General features: G+C 35.2%; 1 protein-coding gene across 2 annotated transcripts in view; it reads right to left on the bottom strand.

Annotated features, from left to right (window-relative positions):
• Positions 1-21,263, bottom strand: part of LOC113499858 (neuropeptides capa receptor-like) — a 73,309-nt gene that overhangs the window by 7,582 nt on the left and 44,464 nt on the right. Inside the window, exons 3-4 of one of the 2 annotated variants that reach the window (XM_026880432.1) lie at positions 19,864-20,063; positions 8,948-9,095 (exon numbers count right to left, since the gene is read on the bottom strand). In XM_026880432.1, the coding sequence (XP_026736233.1) occupies positions 8,948-9,095; positions 19,864-20,063 (348 nt within the window). Of the gene's footprint in view, positions 1-8,935; positions 9,096-19,863; positions 20,064-21,263 lie in introns of both variants that reach the window. The other variant, XM_026880431.1, reaches the window with a different exon arrangement.

The raw sequence follows: 21,263 nt of genomic DNA, 5'->3' as shown, positions 1-21,263 counted from the left end.
CCCATCTCCCCCAACACGACTCACTTTTTTTGCATGCGGGTAATTATTATAATCATAGGTTATCTTGTTTCCCAGCTAACTAGGCTAGGTTACATAAACACTAGTCCTTAACTGACGGTTGAGTGGCATGTGTTCAAAGTTCCGCGTCTATGTAAATTTCTTCTTTACAAACACCTAAACAGTTTGATTAATGTCTCATCGTTAGTCCCTGCGTCACTCCGAGTGACAGCGGCGCGTATATTTAGGAAAAAGAATATGGCGGCTGAAGGAAGTCATTTTACAATTGTCAGTCATGTTTTGTTTTTTAAGTTATCTGCTTGTGGAAATTATGTTTTGGTACTTTCTAAAGTCTTTTTCTCATCTAATTCGTTCACACGGCATCTGTGAGTGTGTGAATAATTAATAGATTTAACAAATCTAAATAGGTACCGACGTTTTTAAATGTCACACCATTGAAATTTTATCAAAATTGTTCCAGCTGTTTTTATAGTCGTAAATTACATTGTCATCTGGTTTGAAGCTCCCTCGAAAATTTCAGCCTGCCAGCATGTCGGGAAGTACCTCAAATTGAGTTTCTAAAATCCAACCGGAACAACAAACAAACATACAAACGAGAAAGTGAGTGTATAAAAATGTAGAGAAATTACGTCTAACTACATAGGATCGGTAATTTGTATTAATATAAATATTATTTAAAATGTTTAATGCTTAAACTAATAATAATTACTATTCCGGTATCAACTCTCGAAGGATCCGAAAATTGAAGTCTCCCAAATTTATTAGTATCTTTAACTTAACGAATCATCTCCATTCCTTTTTTGTCCTCCTAATGGCCGCCTAATGATTTCAATGTAATGTATATCAATTTTGTCAAAGAAATAATAACGTTTAATTTGTAGGAATAACAAATTAATTTAAGATATTTTCGGTGGTTTTCATTAACGGTTGCCATGGTTACGGATGTCGAGACGGTACTTACAGTATTGGATGTTTGTTTTTAGGTCAAGATCTTAATTTAATAAATATTTTGTACAAAAATGTCGGGATTACTCCGCTATTCTACAACGTCTCCTATTTATAAATAATTTTATATCTGAGAAAGAAATATCTGGATGAAGTTTTATCTGTCTTAGATGTTTACGATTTAAAAGTAGATATAAGTTCCTATTTCAAGTGATATTTCTATTATCCTACAAGGAAAAGCTAAAATACGTTTTTTTTTCTATACACCGATTATAGATTTTTCAATATAATTTTATTATGAAAAATAAACTACTAACTTTATATCCCCCCACTTCAATTATTAACACTTACAGTTAAAACATTTCTGAGTCCAAAAAAAAAGGTTTCTATATCCAACGTTTTATTCTGTAAATGTGTTAAGTGTAGGTCCAGAGGGCCTACCACTACATCTCAAAATCAGACTGTTGGAAGCGTGCAAGCGGGACAGCGCTCCAGGCTATGTATACTGCTATCTCGCTCCATCGACTACTTCAGTCTTAGTTTAAGCTGCAGTGGTAGGAGGTCAGATAATTCTGAGCACGTATCCCATTAGGGATTCGACTTGATTGCGAAATGAATTCTTAACGCTTTATTAGCCTTAGATGTTCAGAGAAAGAACTTAAAATATGCACAATATGAAAAGAAGACACGTCTCAGACTTAGTCAAAGTTTAGAATAATGTTTAATATTTTAAAACTATGTAGTTTTCAAGCCCGGCTATCGACCTCAGAAAAGAATAAACAAAGTTTTGGTTGTTTATATATTTATACGGGTTTTTGCCATACTAATTAAATATTGGGAATAAAAAATAGGACTATGAAAAATAGATGTTGTGCTAACTTCAGACCTACCCAATATTCTCACATAATTTCATGAGAATCGGATGAGCCGTTTCCAAGGAGTTTAATTTCGTACACCATGACGTATTTAAATAATAGATTAATTAAAAACAACATTTATCATGCTGTTTTGTTAAGAGCTAATTTTAACCGAGTATGGTCTGTGATTATGGCTATCATTTAAATTCTACATATATTTTTCTATAACCAGACAAAAAAAGGGATCCACCCTACAGTATCGAAATCAAGGTCTATCTTTTAAATGAGTTTATTTGGGGGTTACCAAAGATAAACCTTTTCAATGATATCATCTGCGATACATAATGTAATGCCTTACTTCTTATCATTGTTTACGATCTCACGCCGCCATAAAGTCTGCTATCGATGTAATACAGTCTACAGTTGACCATTCAACCTCAATCTAACGTAGAACATTAGTAGAGAATTAAAAATATTGAACATAAAAAATAAGATCGAATTATTCAGTAGTAAACAAGTATATTAGACGCTTTTGAAGTTTAATAAATGTCTTTTTAATACATTTATGTTAAGAATGTACTATAAAGATAGAATTATATTAGGAGCAGATTTGAATTGAAATCTCTGGCTAATTTAATAAACTAAAAATAGAGCGTTTGACAAAAAAATGTAAGTAGTCCGTCAGACAGGTTTCCCAAAAATATTGAATTAATATTTTTTATGTTTTCACAGACATTAAAGTTAAGCCGTTATGATGATGAAATGTATTTTAGTGCTGGAATTTGTAACATCATTTGCTTGTAAAAAGCGTACTGGTAAGTGACGTCACACGAGATTTTATTTCACTGTATCGATTATTTTTGTTTTCGAGATGAAAGACATATAGGTATCCAATTTTTTTTTGGAAATCTTACGTGCTATACAGTTTTTTTTTTGTCAAATAGCCTATTGTTGTAATTGTGTACTAGGTACCAAAGATTATAGCTTGATTGCACTGATAGTTGAAGGTCACAAATGCACTTATAATAGTTATACGACAAGCATTTTTGTGTTTTACAAAATTCCTGGTAGAAATAAAGATGATTTTAATAATAACTGTGAAAGTTCAATTTGCTATAGGATTTAAATCATTGCTGCATTATTTAAAATATGATTCCAAAATTCCTGCAAACACGTGTGAGTTGCAAACTATCGCCATTATCTAGTCATTATTAGCACCCCTACCTCCTCTGAACACAAATAAACACTATAAAACTTCCCGAAACTTCTAGAAACTTCTAGAACATTCTCGAAAGCGATGCAGACAAACGTTCAGCATAAGCGATTCTAAAATATTATTCGAAATAGAAAAACTTTCTCCTAAACGTATTGTTCTCAAAGGCATTAAACTCCTTTGTGCTTTAGTTTTGATCTAAAACTTAAAAATGTTTATTTAAATACGATTTGAGGTGAATACATTAGTACAGTCACGGTCCAAACATAGCGATACCTATAGTTTTTTTAAACGAGAAGGAGAACAGATTTGTTGTTATTTCTTACCATTGAATAGAGCTTGTCTTGAAAATCAGTTTTTTTTAAAACTACTCCATCGCTATGGAATTTGGTAAATGTTTTCCGGGGTTTTACCAAACATACAAGGTAAAAACTGGAGTCAGAACAATCCTGGATCACTGGCTTGTCCTACACGGGGATCCTAACAGCGACACGTAGCACGCTGTGGTTTTGGGTAACCTCAACCACTCGGATGTCTGTGCAGTTGAGTCAGTGAGATTACGAATATAACCAATCATAAACAAATAACGTTTTTAGTCGTAGTCCTTATCGAATCTGTACGGGTGTGACTAGTCTCAGTCCTATAAGAAATTACATTTCCATACAATAAGAAATTAGATATATATTATTATGATTTTAGTCTGCGATGCGGTGACACACAGCTGGTCATAATTTTATCATTTACGTGGTCAGACCCTCCTCGTTCTCTGTAACTCTGTTTCAACGTGATTTAATCAAAATAATTTGCTATAATTACATTGAAAACATTCGACACGCCACAATAGATTACTTACAAGTCAAATGGACCGTGAATTTTCAATTAAATTGGAAAGCGCCGAGTTTCAATTCAATTAATTTACATATTTTGATTGAATCTACGTTTTTTTATTGTAAGCACATAACAATTGTCAATGTAATTAAAAAAGGAATGGTGTTTGAGAAATGAGAGAAATTTTTAATTATTTGTTTAATAAATTGTTAACCTATCTTTTTACATGATCTAAGGAACATTATTTGAGAAGTTTATTAGTATAAAATGATGCGTAAATTACAGGCTTTTATAACTTTAAAGTAAGATCTTTGTAAGATAATAAAGAAAATCATTTGGACATTAACAAGAAAAATATCGTGCTAATCGTCAGTCAACACTTAAACATTTATTCATGTTTGATTTCAAATACAATAACAATATCAACTTAAACTTGTTCACTTATTTTTTTTATTTATTTATTTCACCAACTTAAAACTATCTTTACAGGTAAGTACCACCTACGCGACAGTTAAAGTAATATTATAACTATTTAAACACTATCTATACAAATTTTCAACATTATTTTATATCGACTTTAAATCTACTAAAATTAATACTAACTACGTATCAAGTATAGGTATACGATAACAATAATAATCAAACTATCTATCTATACAGTAAATACTTCAAAGGGACGAGTCAAAACTAATTGTCGTTTCATCTTCAGTCAATAGATTTAAATACTCAAAAATCAGTGGTATTTATAAATACCCCCACATTTATAAATACGCGAATCTCTTTCACTTACTTGAAAAAACCAATTAAATATAATTTATTTCATTTTTTAAAGTCGTTTTTGAATCTCGGTTTAAAACACCCTCTAATTGAGATCGTGATATATTTATTTTGTACTGAATCAACAAACAGTGTTTTAAACATTAAAGCTATTTTATTTATTAACCTTTCTGAATGTTTTCTTTTTTAAATAAACTTTTAGTTTAGCTTTGAACTTATTTTTTCAGAAACCGTTTTGTATGGTACCTAAGTAATTTGGACGAAATTAAATTAATTGCACAATGTTTACACGCAGCAGTTATGAAAACAGGCATTCAAAATAAGATTGTTTGATGTTGTGCAGGAGTCAGATTAAGAATTTGAAATTGTTAATTGATTCGTGACACTTCTTAGGGAGAACGTAAACGTAATCTTTTCCTTGTATTTCCCATTTTCCATACAGTTAGTAGGTTCAGAAACATCATAATACTAGCTGTTGCCCGCGACTTCGTCCCCGTGGGTAGAAGATATAAGTTATGATTTATACCTGCCCTGTTTTTTTCACATTTTCCATTGTATCTTCGCTGCTATTAGTCGCAGCGTGATGGTTTATAGCCTAAAACCTTCCGTGATGAATGGTCTATTCAACACAAAAATAATTTTTCAATTTGGACCAGTAGCTCCTGAGATTAGCGCGTTCAAATAAACAAACAAACTCTTCAGCTTTATATATTAGTATAGGTATATATGCAGTAGTAATATTTCTCTTTCCAACAGTTTTAATGTTCGCTTTAGCGATACACGATTGATTGGTGTTGTTTTTCTGACAGCTCAGAGGAATGACCTGCTAGAATGCCAAGTTAAAGATCGATGGATCAAGTCCCGGCACGCACTAATATCTTTCCGAAATGTGTATTTTATTGCAAAGTAATTATCACTTGCTAAAGGTGTAGGGAAATGTCGTAAGGAAACCGGCGCAAGTATTTTCCACAGGTGTTTTAAGAAATGTCAAAGGCGCTTTGAGCCTCTGATTTCAGATAACCATACAAACAAGATTTTTTTCCTGTTATCTTTGCTAAACCCAGTTTATCTATTTGTCTGTTTCCAAAATAACTGATTGTGATTGGTTGAATCCTTTCGACAATTGTAATGGTTTGGGTACATCAGATTTTATAGATGAAACAAATTCAGTCAAAAATGTAACGTATGTAACGTTTTCATAAAACAGGGACTTTTATTTTTATTATTGTTTATCTCTAAGCAGGAGTTTATAAAGGTTAGAGTGTTTCACGTGTAGTTTCCTAGTTATCCGGGTTGAGTGTCCGTGGTCACGCATCAGCCACTACCCACGCCGGTCCATGCGACACGGATTCACATCTAAAACGTATTGAAATATCTTTTAAAGCGCATTTTATCCAATTTCACTCTTGAATTCTTTTAGCAAATAGTTTTGTGAATCGTCCTGAATTTCATATTTGAGATTTATGGGGTTTATGATAAATGACAGTTTTGACAGAAAATATAATGAGGGAAGTAACAAAAAATGAGAAGTTTTATAAGGTGTATTGTAACGGGTTATTATTTTGACACTAATTTATGATTTAAATATACTGAGGGCGAGTCGGACTCACGGTACAGAGGACTCCGTACACAACCTCTCTTAAAAGTTCCGTTTTACCCTTTGGGTGCGGATGCCAAAAAATAGTCTATATTACGTGTTAAAAATGCACATGAAGTACAATGTACAATGAATTTTCATTTCCTAAATTAAGCTAATTAGTGCCACCACGGTTTAATTAAGTATTGTATTCTTTTATGTATCTAAACTCTTGGAATAAAACTAACAAATCATAACGTATATACATACCTCCTAATATTATAAATGTGAATGTGAACAAACAACTCTCCATCTCAGTTTGAGTTCCTTTTAATATAGATCTTGAAAAAAATATGTAAATAAACAGCGACTACTAATTAATCGACTCATAAAAGCAATCAACTTTTCAAGTTTTATCGAGAATTTGTACTTACTCCTGTAATAATATAATTTAGTTGGAAAACGTAACCAAAAGAAATGAAGTACCCTTTGATGTAGAACCAATATGTACTTTTATAGGTCTTCAAATAAATTAATTATTGTTATATCAAACATTTTTTATTTATTAATACAGTTTTACTTCGTCAAAGGGATTCAAATGGCCTTACATCTGAGTAGTTAAAAGAAATGGGTTTTAATATATTTTATTAATTACCTAGGCATTAAGTTTTTTTTTCCTAGCCTATACTTCAAATTCTTTATAATTGTATGCGTTCAATTCATCTCGCCACCGCTTCCTGGACCGGCCTCAACGCAATCAGGACACTAATATGATTGACCTATTTAGTTAAATTAATATTTGTATCTATAGTCCGTCACCACTAACATGTAAAGTTGAAAACATTATCATTCTTAACACCTTCAATAAACCTCCACTGCAACCATAGAAATCTAAATATTACCTTATTATTTAGATTTCTATGACTGCAGCATACACGATGAACTATCATAATTATGAGTATCTCATATAATTCTCGTATCACGATGTACGTAATTAAATTTTGTGTGTATTTTGGGTAGTTCAGACGATCGGACCACATCTATTTTTCATCCTCCTGCACATTTTAATTCATTCGTTTAAAATCTTTTTAAGTATAGAAACAAAGCAACATTTGCTGGGCCAGCTAGTAGATAACATTATGATACTCTACTATCCTTGCGAGAAACTATAAACATTTACTAAATAGCAGACAATACATACCATGTACATTGTACAACGAGCTACCCAAAGCCTCCGACAAACATTCCTGGCGTATCTCCCCAACTAATTGTTCCTAACAATACTTGGATATTTCCCAAATGAACTTTAATTATTCCTTGTCTCAGGTATCCTGTTTACAAAGCTGTTAGCAGAGTCCTGGTAAACCTACTTCAAAGAGACTGCCGTTATGATAACCGCGTCTTAATGTCACAAGAGCTCAGTGGTTATTAAGCTTGGTAAGTGACTGTTGATGTAGTGTAAGCGGGATGGCGCTCTATATTGCGTGACTCTGTGTCGCTTTTACAACGATAGTGGTCCTGCTTAAAGAATTTATAGTTAACGCACTGGTTTCTTATATTCTATGAACAAAGGAGGTTGACATGGCACTCCTTGTAAGTATACACTGCAGATTATGGCTTTTATTTATTCTGGAGTACAGTCTTCGATACGTACAATGGAGATTTTAAATAATAAAACTAATTGTTTTGACGTTCAAAAGTGCCAAGTGGTCTAATTGAAATAAAGAATTTGACTTTGACTTTATAAAATTGAGATTTGAAGTCTGCACATTAAATATCTTTTTAAGTAATGGTTGCTATGTGGTTTACAAAATATACCGAAGTGAAATAATTTTTTTTTGTCTGTGTGTCTGTGCGCGTTCAAGTCAGCAATGGCTTATCCAATTCAATTGCGTTTTCTCAAGCTTTTTTTATGGCTGGTACTAATGAAACTCTTAGAAAAACTTGAACCAATTATATTAAGAAAGTGTACTTTACTACTATAACATTATTCAGAAATTGTAATTACTATAAGTAATTAATTGATTACAATTTACTAATTAATGTATCATGTTTACTCATGAGAATCCAAGCAAAGGCTGTGTGTGTGACCCTATTAACTGTTGAATACCTATCGATGTCTGACAGATAGAGACGTCACTAGCTATTGACAAATGTCGCAGTTCTGCTTATTGTTTAATTAAATGTGTCAGTGGTGAATGTGGTGATGGTGCCCACCAGTACCACTGACTTATATCTAAACGATCGAAGGCTTTATAAAAGGTTTTCGGCGTATTCCAGCCTTTGTTAGTTTCTTTGTGACGTCCTTTTACTTTGACACACATTAGTCGTAGACAGAATTTGTATTTCTTTTTAATGTTGATGAGAATGGCATTTTTTTAAAATTGTATGTATAACAGTTACTGTTGTGACGATGATTCATAATTAAATAATGCAACGGTTATCTCACACGTATTTATCGGGATTGTCCGACTAGTCTCAAAACCAACCAGAGTCCTTAATCATCTTTTCTGCCACAATCTCGAAAAACCACCATTCAACAATTTTATGAATTTGTTCAAAAACGCAAACACAAAAGTTTAATTAGTATTTCTGCCAGTTTTGTCTTCTTAAATTTATTATTCATCAGTAGCAAGGTAATATCTAAGAAGGCTAAATAAAAATCACATACAAACCAACAGAAATAATACACGAACAGACTCACTCTAAACAGATACCTACCCCAGGACGTACCTGATGCGGAGTCCCATGCGGACGTACAGGCCCAGGATCACGACTCCTGGCAGGATGAAGAACAGCAGGCTGCTCAGCTCCCACAGGTACCAGGAGGGCTGCTCCAGCATAGCGCAGAAGGCTGACTCCAGGGATGAGTTGCCAGAACCTATCGAGAGACAATTATAGTAATAGGTAGATTCTCACATTTGGTTTTCAGGTTTTTAATTCAATTTCAAGTAATTTTTTGGTCAGAATTTTAGGATGTTAATTTGGCTTGTAAAATCAGCACATATATTATGTAAAAAAAAATATAGTATAATATTATTGTAATCTAATAACATTTTATGTTTTATCTGGCATTATATATTGTTATATATAGGTGGTCGGATGAAACTGATTGTAACAAATGACCAGGTTATTCCCGGATAACCAGGTCATTCATTTTGCGTCAAGTAATCCTCAGACGAAACCAGATGGATTACGATGAGAACCTCAAGACCAAAGGGCATCAGACAGAGCTAGACGAATAAGGACAAATGAATTTTGAACTTTAGGGAATGGGGATTAGGATGTATTTTGTTCTATCTTCCTTTAAAACTTCTGAAGGAATGTATGCATATTCTGTGTGATTGAAAAATAAAAAGTAAGAAATACGACAATACGAATGACACATTTGAAGCAGGTTAGAAAAGAAACAAAATTAAATGACATTTTATAACATGATGTTGGCTATACAATTCTTTTTCACGAAAATGCACAATAACTCTTCCAATAATGAACAGATTTATAGAAAATTTAGTTCCTTTTTGCAAAATACGAATACGGTTTGTATATGTTATCGTAGCGATGCCGCGATGCGAAGATTCGAGGGATTCGCAAAATATCACATCGTAATATGTAGGTCAGAAGTAATGGCGTTATAAATGACCTCATACACTTACACCCTTGAAATATTACACTTATTTTTTGGGTATAAAAAGTCCAATGAATCACAAATCTGAAATAGATGCCCTTCGGATCAGATGAAGACGAAATAGTTGCTATCTACGTATTATTCCAACACTTTCTCAATCCATTGAACACAAATTTAATTCTATTTATAACCAGAAAAACAATATAAAACCTATTACTAACGTACATAGATACATACCATGTAATACCAGCCTATATTCGTCCCACTGTTTTACACAAGCCTACTCCCGTATAGGGAAGGTTATGAACATTGATCACCCCGCTAGCTTACTGCGGAAGATTTCCTATTCCCGTATGTCGAAATTTTTGAGAATTGATCACCACGACAACTCACTGCGGATTTCAGATTCCAATATTTGGAACTCAGGTTTCCTCACATTTTTTTTTAACATTTGTTAGTGGTGTCTCAGAATAATTAAGAAAGTACCTATAATTTTGAAAGAATCTTTGGTACTTTGGGATCGAACCTGCACTTCATGCAAACCAATCCATCCATAGAACCGGAAGACTACCACGGCATTACTTAACGTTTCCATAAGAACATATTTTTTCCAAATTACGTAACAACTGGAAGGTATATTTCCCCTTACAAATATTCCCTATCGACTGAGGTAAAAGTTAATGTGTAATTTAATTTTGTTTTTATCATCAAAGAGGACAATAAATTGGAAGATATTGAACTTTTCCCCTTTATCTTTTAATAATTCTACTTCGAATATGAAAGTACTGATTGTAGCTTATTCATGGCTGAAAGGTTTATTAGGATAGTGGATATTGATATTTGTATCGACTTGCTGGTTTTATTGCCCACTTGACCTTAGTCTGAGCAAAGAGAGGCCGACTGGACTAGTCGAATCATATATTCCTAATTATGTAAAGCAAATAAATTACAAAAGTCTTGTATTTCAAAAATTAACTCACAAATATTTGTCCTCTAAACATACTTAATTTACAAAAGGATTTAAAAAAATATTAGGTCTCTTTATTTTCTATTATTGTAATTATGCGGCACTTGCCTGGTAGTAGGCTTGCCGGCAGGTAGGTAGGTAGGTCCAAATAAAGCAAATCTTTTTTTGAGGAAATTTGTCTTTATTTCGGCCAACTTCCGTTGCCCCAATCACACCCAGATCAGGAGGTCGTAGAAGTAAACTGGGAACACTGGCCTGAACCGTGGGTAGCTCTGGCGGCGGCCTTGCTCCTTCCCAGGTACGCTTCCGGTAGTCCAGACAGGATCCGGTCGGTCTTCCACTCGCCGCAAGGTAGAATAGGTTGCGAAGCGAGGGTCCAAGGTGGAACATAAAATCCTGGAAGCGCAGACACAAGGCAAGCGTTAACAGAGCTCGGACCACGTAGCCGGGTCCAAAGGTCACAGTGTCCCAGCAACAAAAGAAAAAAAAGGAACAGCTGATTCTAGCTAGAATGTTAAGCAAAGGAGAACACCTTACAATAGAAACACTATCAAGCAATGCATGGAAACTTACCCCAGCGGGATTTCCGATTCGGATTTGTTTTTTAGAACAACCACGTGTTAATTAGGCACGATGTTACGGTATCTGAGAGCGTGTGACACAGCCGTCACGTCTGATGCACTTAAGTCGTCTGCCGTTTGCATTTAACGAATGTGCCCGAGCGGAGCCGAAGAGTGGCGAGCGGCGGGACCGGTTTTTAACTTGTTTAGAGATGCGCAGGCGCGATAGATGCGCGGACCTTCGCGTAAACAATTAATATTGGGTTCCGTAGTATATTTATGACAAGTTAATTATATTAATATGTAGTTTAAATTTATAAGTGATAGAATTGTGTTTCTTTTAGTTTAATTAAGGCGTTTTAATAATTTTAGAGTTAAGTTTTATAATGATTCTATTGTAATTATTTGTAGTTTTATAATTTCTAACCTATTCTTAGAGCTAGCAAGGTACAACGTTACAGTACCCCGCCGCGAAGTGAAGGATTTTTCGTACTTAGAATAGAAAAATCCGCTATCACTACCAACTGCAAACTACTAATACGTTCAGGCTAACATTCATACTTCACGCTTACATACAAGGTATCACACCGTCTTTAGCCTTTTAGTTTATGACTTGAGACTCTAACAAACAGAGTAACAATTATATAGTATCAATTGTTCTCGTTAGTAAGTTTGTATGTAAAAAACGGATATAATATTTAATACATAAGTTAAGTAGATAAGATGTTACTATTAAGACTAGGTTAGATATATTAGTTTATTTTATAATTTGTAATTTAGTTATTTTAGATTTATTTATTTATAGATACTATGTTTTATAATTTGTAATTTTAATATCTTTGATATGCCAGGAGCCTTTCCAGGAGGTTTTCCAGACATATCAGCTAACTCGTAGACAAGAGGAGATTTTTTACCAATTATTTTACATTTTATAAATTTCGGTGCTAACTTTTTATTGAAATATTTGTCCTTGTCACTAAGGTAAAACGTCTTTCTCCACACTATATCACCAATGTTAAATTCAGCCGGTTTCCGGCGTAAATTATAATGTAGACTATTACGACTGTGAGCTTGTAGAAGTAGTGACTGAACTTTATTAAAGATAGAAGATAGGATACCTATGTTCTCCGCGTAGGAATCGCGAGGTTGGAAAATTAAATCATCTTCAGTATCAGTGTCGATATAATGTGTACCACAAGTTACTAATTCACGTCCGTATACCAGAAATGAAGGAGTGTAGCCAGTTACTTCATTTACGGAACAATTCACAGCGAATTGTATTTTAGGTACTAGTAGATCCCAGATGCGATGATCGTTAGAGATGAACGTGGAAATGGCAGTCATTATCGTTTTGTTATAACGTTCAACTGTGTTTACTTGAGGTGAATATTTAGGTGTAAAATGCAACTTAGGGACTTTATATTTCTCAAGCATATGTTTAAGCGTGGTACTTACGAATTGTTTACCATTATCCAAAATCACAGTGGAAGGGATGCCATGTATTAGGAATACATGCTCCTCCAGTATTTTGGTAATAATTTCAGCGGTAGCGCGCTTGATTGGAAATAGTAAGCAATACTTACTAAAACAACAAGTGACAACTAGGATAAAGGTGTTTAGTTTCCTGGTAGGGGGTAGGGGTCCTACTAGGTCGACGCTAATAACTTGGAAAGGTCTAGTGCAAGGTTTAGGTCTACCCATTTCACCTAGGATCGCGTGATTTTGGTGTTTATGCGCGACGCAAGTATCGCAAGAAGTGACCGCTTTTACAACGTCTGCATGCATGCCTGGCCAGAAATAACTGAGACTTAACCGTTTAAAAGTTTTAAAAATTCCGAAATGACCCGCTGTTGGGTTCGAGTGGTTTTCGAGCACGATAGCTTGTCTCGACTCAGCAGGAATCACTTCTTTCCACTCGAACTCTTTATGCAGAGGGTTATTACTTTTTGAATAACGGAATAAACGATTGTTTTTAACTAGGTAATTAGGAAAGGATGTAGGGGAATTTTGACAACCATTAAATATATTTAAGTACCACTGATCATTAGTATTAAGTAGAATGTTATTAGAATTTATAGCCGAAATTTTACATGAACGTGACAATGCATCAGGGATAACATTATCAACGCCACGCCTGTGTTTAATTTCAAAATTAAAGGCTGATAGACGGACACCCCAGCGAGCTAACCGTCCCGTTGGGCTGCTTAGATTTAGGAACCACTTGAGGGCTGAATGGTCAGTGTAGACGATAAACTTCATGCCATTATCGAGATAGCATCTCCAGTGTTCCAAAGCTGTTAAAACAGCCAAAGCTTCACGCTCCGTAATGCTATAGTTCTTTTCAGGTCCAGTCAAGGTTCTACTGTAGTAGGCAATAGGGTGCTCAACTCCTTCTGTGATTTGGGTTAGCATGCCTCCAACACCATAATCGCTAGCGTCTGTATGCACTTGAAAGGGAAGATTAAAATTGGGGCAAGATAGAATAGGGGCAGAAATTAATAGTTCTCTTAATTTATTAAAGGACTCCTCGGCTTGGGTAGTCCAAGAAAAAGGATTATTTTTTTTATTTGTAGAAGTTAATTTATTTAAAGGACCAGCAATTGAACTAAATTTAGGGACGAACTTCCGGTACCACGAAGCTATACCGAGAAATCGCTTAACTTCTTTTTTATTTGTAGGTGTAGGGTAGTTGACAATAGTCTCAATTTTTGAAGGATCAACATGAAGACCTTTAGAGTTGATTACATAGCCAAGGTATTTAAGTTCATTACGAAAAAAAACAGATTTCTCAAAGTTAATAGTTAAATTAGCCATTTTTAGTTTTTTATGAACTTTCAGAAGTAGAGAAATATGGGATTCGAAATCAGGACTAGCCACCACAATATCGTCTATGTAAACGAATACGGAGTTTTCAAATTCAGGTCCATAGAATAAGGTATCAACTAGTCTTTGTTGTGTAGCCGGTGAATTTGTCAACCCGAAAGGCATAGTGACAAATCTGAAGGTACCACGATGCGGAATGTAGAACGCAGTTTTGTTACGGTCAGCTTCAGAAATTGGAATCTGCCAAAAAGCTTTAGATAGGTCTATACTACTTAGGTATTTAGCATTTTTCAGGTTGTCTAGAATCTCAGATATGTAGGGTAATTTGTAGGCATCCTTTTTAGTTACCGAGTTTAGTTTCCTGCTATCTAGACAGAACCTAAGCCTGCCATCTTTTTTAGGTATAAGTAAGACAGGGGAAGACCAAGGGCTCTCACATTCTTCAACCACACCTAGAGCTAGCATTTCATCCAGTTCCTCAGATAAAATACGTTGCTTCTCTGGAGAAACGCGGTAGTATCTTTGTCTAATAGGTATAGAATCTCCAGTATCAATCTGATGCATGACTAGATTAGTTCTACCTAAACCACACTTTTCAGTAGAAATATCCTTAAACTGATCGATTACATTATCAGCGGTAACACGTTGATTATCTGTTAGTTCATGGTAGGAATGTAACACAACATTTGCTTCAGAGACCGTGTTTACGTTAGTAGGGCAATTAGACAAACTATGCAATGAAATAGAATTGTAAAATTTTGGAAAGAGATTAAATTTTGTCCAAAAATCAACACCGAGTATGAGATTGGTTTTTATAGTAGGTATAACATAGGCTTTTAAAATATGAAATTGATTTTCGAATGTTACGGGTAAATTAACATAACCAATAGTAGGTAAATTTTCGCCTCCTGCAGCAGTGAAGGTTTTTAGGTCTTTATGAATAGCTAGGCCGATAGGTTTTAGATATTCAAGGCAATTGTTACCTAGAATAGTTGCAGCTGAGCCAGAGTCTAGTAATCCACACAAGGTAATATTACCAATCTGGACAGTTGCGTAGGGTCGAATATCATCTATAGGTTTTTTATCGAAGATTGTTGTAACAAAATAGCTTGAAAAGAAAGTTTTAATAGTTGATAGCCAATTTTGCCAATCGTTAACATCAAAGTTTTTAGAACCTTTAGTTTCATCTTTTATATTACGACAATCTTCAGTAGTTAGTTTTTTGAATTAGATATTGTATGACACTTAGGGCAATCAGGGTATTTTACGTTTTTAGTTCCACATTTAAAACAAATAGGGTACCTGTTAGCATTACATTGACTCAGTGGATGATCAGAGTTACGACAACGTGGACAGAAAACAGTTTTTGTGTTTGAACTAGGCTGTGATATAGCAGATATACTAGTGTTTGGTTTTTTATTAAAATGATAGAAATTATTATTACCATGTTGATTTTTAAAATTAGTTTTAGTGTAAGGTGAATTATTATCAGGATTGTTGTATTTATTGTATCTATGTTGATTGTAGAATTTATGTTTATTTGAATTAGATTCATTAAATTTTGAGAAGGCAAGATCTGGAGCCAAGGTTTCACCTGTAACTCTAGGAGGTTCTTTAAATTGCGAAGTTATAGACTGTATTTTTTCGAAGTTCTTGCAGATTGTTTTTAAGCTGTCAATAGAATTTATTGATGATGAGTTAGACGCCAGCACACTAGCATAACAAGGTCGAATGTTATGTAGAAGGATCTCTAGTTTTTCTTGTTCCGATATTCCTTTACTAAGCCTGGAGAATAATTCTATCATTTTAGCAAAATAAATTGTGATGGTCTCAGAATCACCTTGAGTACGCTGCCGAATCTCAGACAGAAGCCGGTAGTCATAGTCGAACTGACTGAAATCTTCAACCAGTACTGCCACTAGTTCATCCCACGTAGACACAGAGGTTCTGATACTACGGTACCAATGTAACGCGTCACCAGTAAATATTTCCGTGGCGTAAGCTAACAGTTTCGAAGAAGGTATGTTCCTAGCCGTGCTGTACTCCTTCACCCTTTGTATAAAGGCGTGAACGCAAGATTTGCCATTATATTTAAGTTTTTGTAGATCACTAATATGCGAGCGGTCACAATGTATCGACACGTGTGGTGGATTATCACTAGGTGGAATTTGATGAACAACATCTACTACAGGCTCACAGCTAGTAGGATTAGCAGAGTTATTAATTGTGTCTAATTTTGACGAAAGTGTAGTTATATGTTTTATTAGTGATTTTATTTTGTCTGCATATTTAGTATCCGAAACATCTAAACGTTTTATACGGTGATATAGGTGATTGCATAAAGCTCTAGTACGTTCAAAGAGATTATTATCGAACTTATCTTCAAGGTTCTTAACGCGTGATAATAGCTCGCTTAAAGATATGCTAGCACCCGAAATATCAACGTCCGGTTCTATGCCCGATTCACAAATGTCAGAAGTAGGAATAATAGGCGTAAGTTTATTAATTTGTTTACGTAGTTCAAGTACCGTTGACGCAGGTTCCTCGCCTCTAATAAGCACCTCGTACACTAATTCGTTTTTGTTCAGCAAAAAGAATTTAATAGGGTAGGTTTCCATGACGCTTAAAGTGCGGAAATTAAGGAAATGAAAACAGAGATAGAATACAAACTACTAGATGGCAATGAAATGGTGTTCTTTACAAGTAAAATTAACTACGATGTGGTGATGAAAAATGAATAACCCAAAATAAATGAAATGAGATGTGAAATGAAAATCAGTGGGTGACTGAAAATTAAAATTATAGAACAGAAAAAAAAACAGAGGAAGGAAAGAAATAATAGTGCGAACTGTTACGTATAACCACAATTAATAGTAATTAACTATTTAGAAATAGTTAATAAAGTAGCTTTACAGTAATTTACAATAATAGTTTACAATTTGCAGTTAATATTAAATTTAGTTCAATTTAGTTGCACTCAAAATAAAATGAAAAAATGTAGGTAGATTTCTTCTTTAAAATAATAACCGTTATGTGCTTCAAAAGTAACGTATACAATACGCAACAGTTAACAATGAACATAAAACAGAAAGACAGAAGAAAACACAGACACAGAAATAAATTAGAAAAGAAAAAGAGTACAGTATGATAATGTGAAAGTACGTACCAGTTCGCTGAGTCACCGTCTCGTTCACAATAACGTTGTAGGTAGAAGAATATCTAGCAGCTGACAAAGGTCTAGAACCTAGATGTGATTAGGCAACAGAAACCACGTTTTGGGCGCCACTGCGGCACTTGCCTGGTAGTAGGCTTGCCGGCAGGTAGGTAGGTAGGTCCAAATAAAGCAAATCTTTTTTTGAGGAAATTTGTCTTTATTTCGGCCAACTTCCGTTGCCCCAATCACACCCAGATCAGGAGGTCGTAGAAGTAAACTGGGAACACTGGCCTGAACCGTGGGTAGCTCTGGCGGCGGCCTTGCTCCTTCCCAGGTACGCTTCCGGTAGTCCAGACAGGATCCGGTCGGTCTTCCACTCGCCGCAAGGTAGAATAGGTTGCGAAGCGAGGGTCCAAGGTGGAACATAAAATCCTGGAAGCGCAGACACAAGGCAAGCGTTAACAGAGCTCGGACCACGTAGCCGGGTCCAAAGGTCACAGTGTCCCAGCAACAAAAGAAAAAAAAGGAACAGCTGATTCTAGCTAGAATGTTAAGCAAAGGAGAACACCTTACAATAGAAACACTATCAAGCAATGCATGGAAACTTACCCCAGCGGGATTTCCGATTCGGATTTGTTTTTTAGAACAACCACGTGTTAATTAGGCACGATGTTACGGTATCTGAGAGCGTGTGACACAGCCGTCACGTCTGATGCACTTAAGTCGTCTGCCGTTTGCATTTAACGAATGTGCCCGAGCGGAGCCGAAGAGTGGCGAGCGGCGGGACCGGTTTTTAACTTGTTTAGAGATGCGCAGGCGCGATAGATGCGCGGACCTTCGCGTAAACAATTAATATTGGGTTCCGTAGTATATTTATGACAAGTTAATTATATTAATATGTAGTTTAAATTTATAAGTGATAGAATTGTGTTTCTTTTAGTTTAATTAAGGCGTTTTAATAATTTTAGAGTTAAGTTTTATAATGATTCTATTGTAATTATTTGTAGTTTTATAATTTCTAACCTATTCTTAGAGCTAGCAAGGTACAACGTTACAAATAGACAGCAGCATTGTACTGCACTGGAACCCGTCTCATGTTAAGCCCTTCTCCAAAGCTTTCCTTTCCCTGTTTACTACATGGGACGAAGATATAAAAAATGCTGGTCCAGAATGACAACAAAAAGCCCAATACATCTTCAAAAAATAAATAATACTGGCCTATAAATATCCCAGAGGCACAGGCCTCTTCCTTTATAAAACAGGTTTGGGTATCGATCACCACGCTCACTGCGGTCCTCCAATCGATCTAGAAATTCGATCTAACGAGAGCACTGCGCTTCCCCGAATCACCTTTAGCATTTCCAATCTCATCAGGAACGATGACTAATTAAACTTCAAAAGGTAAAAAAAAAAAATAAGTCAACAACAAAATTATTCATAACGTGGAATAATCTCATATTAAATTCATTTATCAAGTCTGTAATTCAATAAAGTCTAGACCCTATAAGTTTGTGCAGATACCAGCTTTTGCCCGCGGGCACGCCTGCTACAAATCGAAAATGATCCAACGAGAGCATAAAAGCAAGATAAAAACTATCCTTTATTTTAATCTATACTAATATATAAAGCTGAAGAGTTTGTTTGTTTGTTTGAACGCGCTAATCTCAGGAACTACTGGTCCAAATTGAAAAATTCTTGTGTTGAATAGACCATTCATCGAGGAAGGCTTTAGGCTATAAACCATCACGCTGCGACTAATAGGAGCGAAGATAGGTACAATGGAAAATGTGAAAAAACAGGGCAGGTATAAATCATAACTTATAACTTCTACCCACGGTAACGAAGTCGCGGGTAACAGCTAGTCCTGGTATAAACTATCTGTGTACCAAGTCTCATCTAAATCCGTTCAGTGGTTTTTGCGTGAAAGGGGAAGGAACATCCATACGTACAAACTGTCGCGTTAAGTAAGATAGAAAAGGTTGGAAGGTCAACCGTAACTGGTTGAATAATTGATCAATAATTTTATATTGACATTGCTTATATTATTATCAATAATTCATAGCTTTATATGAACCATGGACTAAAAGCCCTTAAGTAATGAAAGCGCTTCAGATTTTTCATTTCAATCCTTCGGTCTTGTGCATGGCTTTATGAGAAATATTGATATTGGTGCTTTTAGGTTGATTGTAATTGAAGTACATGATATCAATATTCACGATAGATTAATTAGTGGTTCACATACATAAATTTTATCTTACCACCCATAAATTAGTTGAATCTGAGATGATTTTTTTTGTCCTGTTACCAATTACATACAACGCCTTAGCTTCTACATCTTTTCTCTACCCATATCCTCAATAATAGGACGACACCTATCTTCACTAGAAAATTCAATCCTTGTAAGTAGTACTGTCACCAACAACAACCAGTCTTGGGCATATGCGTATATGTACTCACAATACTTGTTCACTTACCTATCTGATCCGCCAATCCACTATCAATATATCACAAACTTACCTGGAGGATAGTCATAATAGCTGACAGTAGTGTAAAGCGCGAAGGGCGATGCAGCGAGCAGGGAGACCAGCCAGAGTGCGGCCACGATGCGGAGCGCGCGCCGGAGCCCCGCCATGGCGTACAGGTGCAGCGGGTGGCAGATGGCCAGGTAGCGCTCCAGAGAGAACGCCACGATCGTCAGCACCGACACGTACGAGGCCCTGCAACAGTAAAATGAACCTTATGTATAGCAGGTAATGGATCAAAGTGGCACCTAAAGGTATGTACTTTTAAGGTAGAGTCTGTTCAGTGATATATGCCCAAAAGAAAAAGCGGCAAATTTTAATAATCTGCCATAGTAAACCTTGGTTATACAACTAAACACTGATTTGAACCTTAGAGGTGGTTGTGGACAGTTATTTTTATGATGAGTTATTTACGTATTGCGCTGCTGAAGCTATTTAGGAAAATCTAGGTGAAGGGCTAACAAACGAAATACCTAGCATCCACACTCAGTACTCAATTTTGCAAATCTTCACTTTAATTCAGTTACACCACATATCCCCAAAACCCATAGAGGTGACATGATAGTTACTATAGAATACCTAACACAACAGTCACGTGATTCACAAAGCTATGATTTAATCCTGCGGCCGATAGGTCATTACACAGAACGACGTTCGAAACAGGTTTATATCACTTTAATTCAGATCATAACCAATTGGAACATACTAATATTATGAAAATCTGTAAATCTGTATTTTATTCCAAATCATAATATTTTCAATTACGAACGAAATCGTTGAAACGATTTCTAAAAATGATTCATTATTAAATGATGTAACGGTTTACTCACGTGTATTTATCTTTTCGACTCGCTCGCCCGAAACTAGTCGGGCAACCACGATAAAGACGCGTGAGTAAACTGTTACATCATTAATCGATTTCTAAAAAGCCTGATATGTAAGTAAATAGAACCCACTCTAAATACTACAGCCCAAGCGGATGTAGCAAAGAGCAAAAAGGCTATAATTAAAAAAACAAATAAGTTAATTACAAAAGAAAAAAGAAAATTCATATGTATGTTCAGACCAGTTTCCATTGGTGCCCTAAGCCCTTTTTGTAGAGCTAAGTATTTACGGCATACAATTGTAATTTTACCTCGAGACACATGCGCAACATTACAACAACGCGTAACTTTCACATAAAGTACTTTTATTGTAATTATAATATTCCAGAACACAGGAATACATTGTTCGCAAAGGATGTAAAAAGTAAAGAATAATGTATTTTCTTTTTAAGTTAATAGCTTGTGTTCTTTTATTAGGGTTCCGTACGCAGAGAGTTAAGACCTAACCCTATAACTGAGGCCCCGCTCTCTGTCCTCCTGACAACAGGCTGTATCTTAGGAATATCTTATC

The sequence above is a fragment of the Trichoplusia ni genome, chromosome 13 (assembly GCF_003590095.1).
Source record: "Trichoplusia ni isolate ovarian cell line Hi5 chromosome 13, tn1, whole genome shotgun sequence".
Lineage (NCBI taxonomy): Eukaryota > Metazoa > Arthropoda > Insecta > Lepidoptera > Noctuidae > Trichoplusia > Trichoplusia ni.
This window is presented reverse-complemented; position numbering and strand designations above follow the sequence as displayed.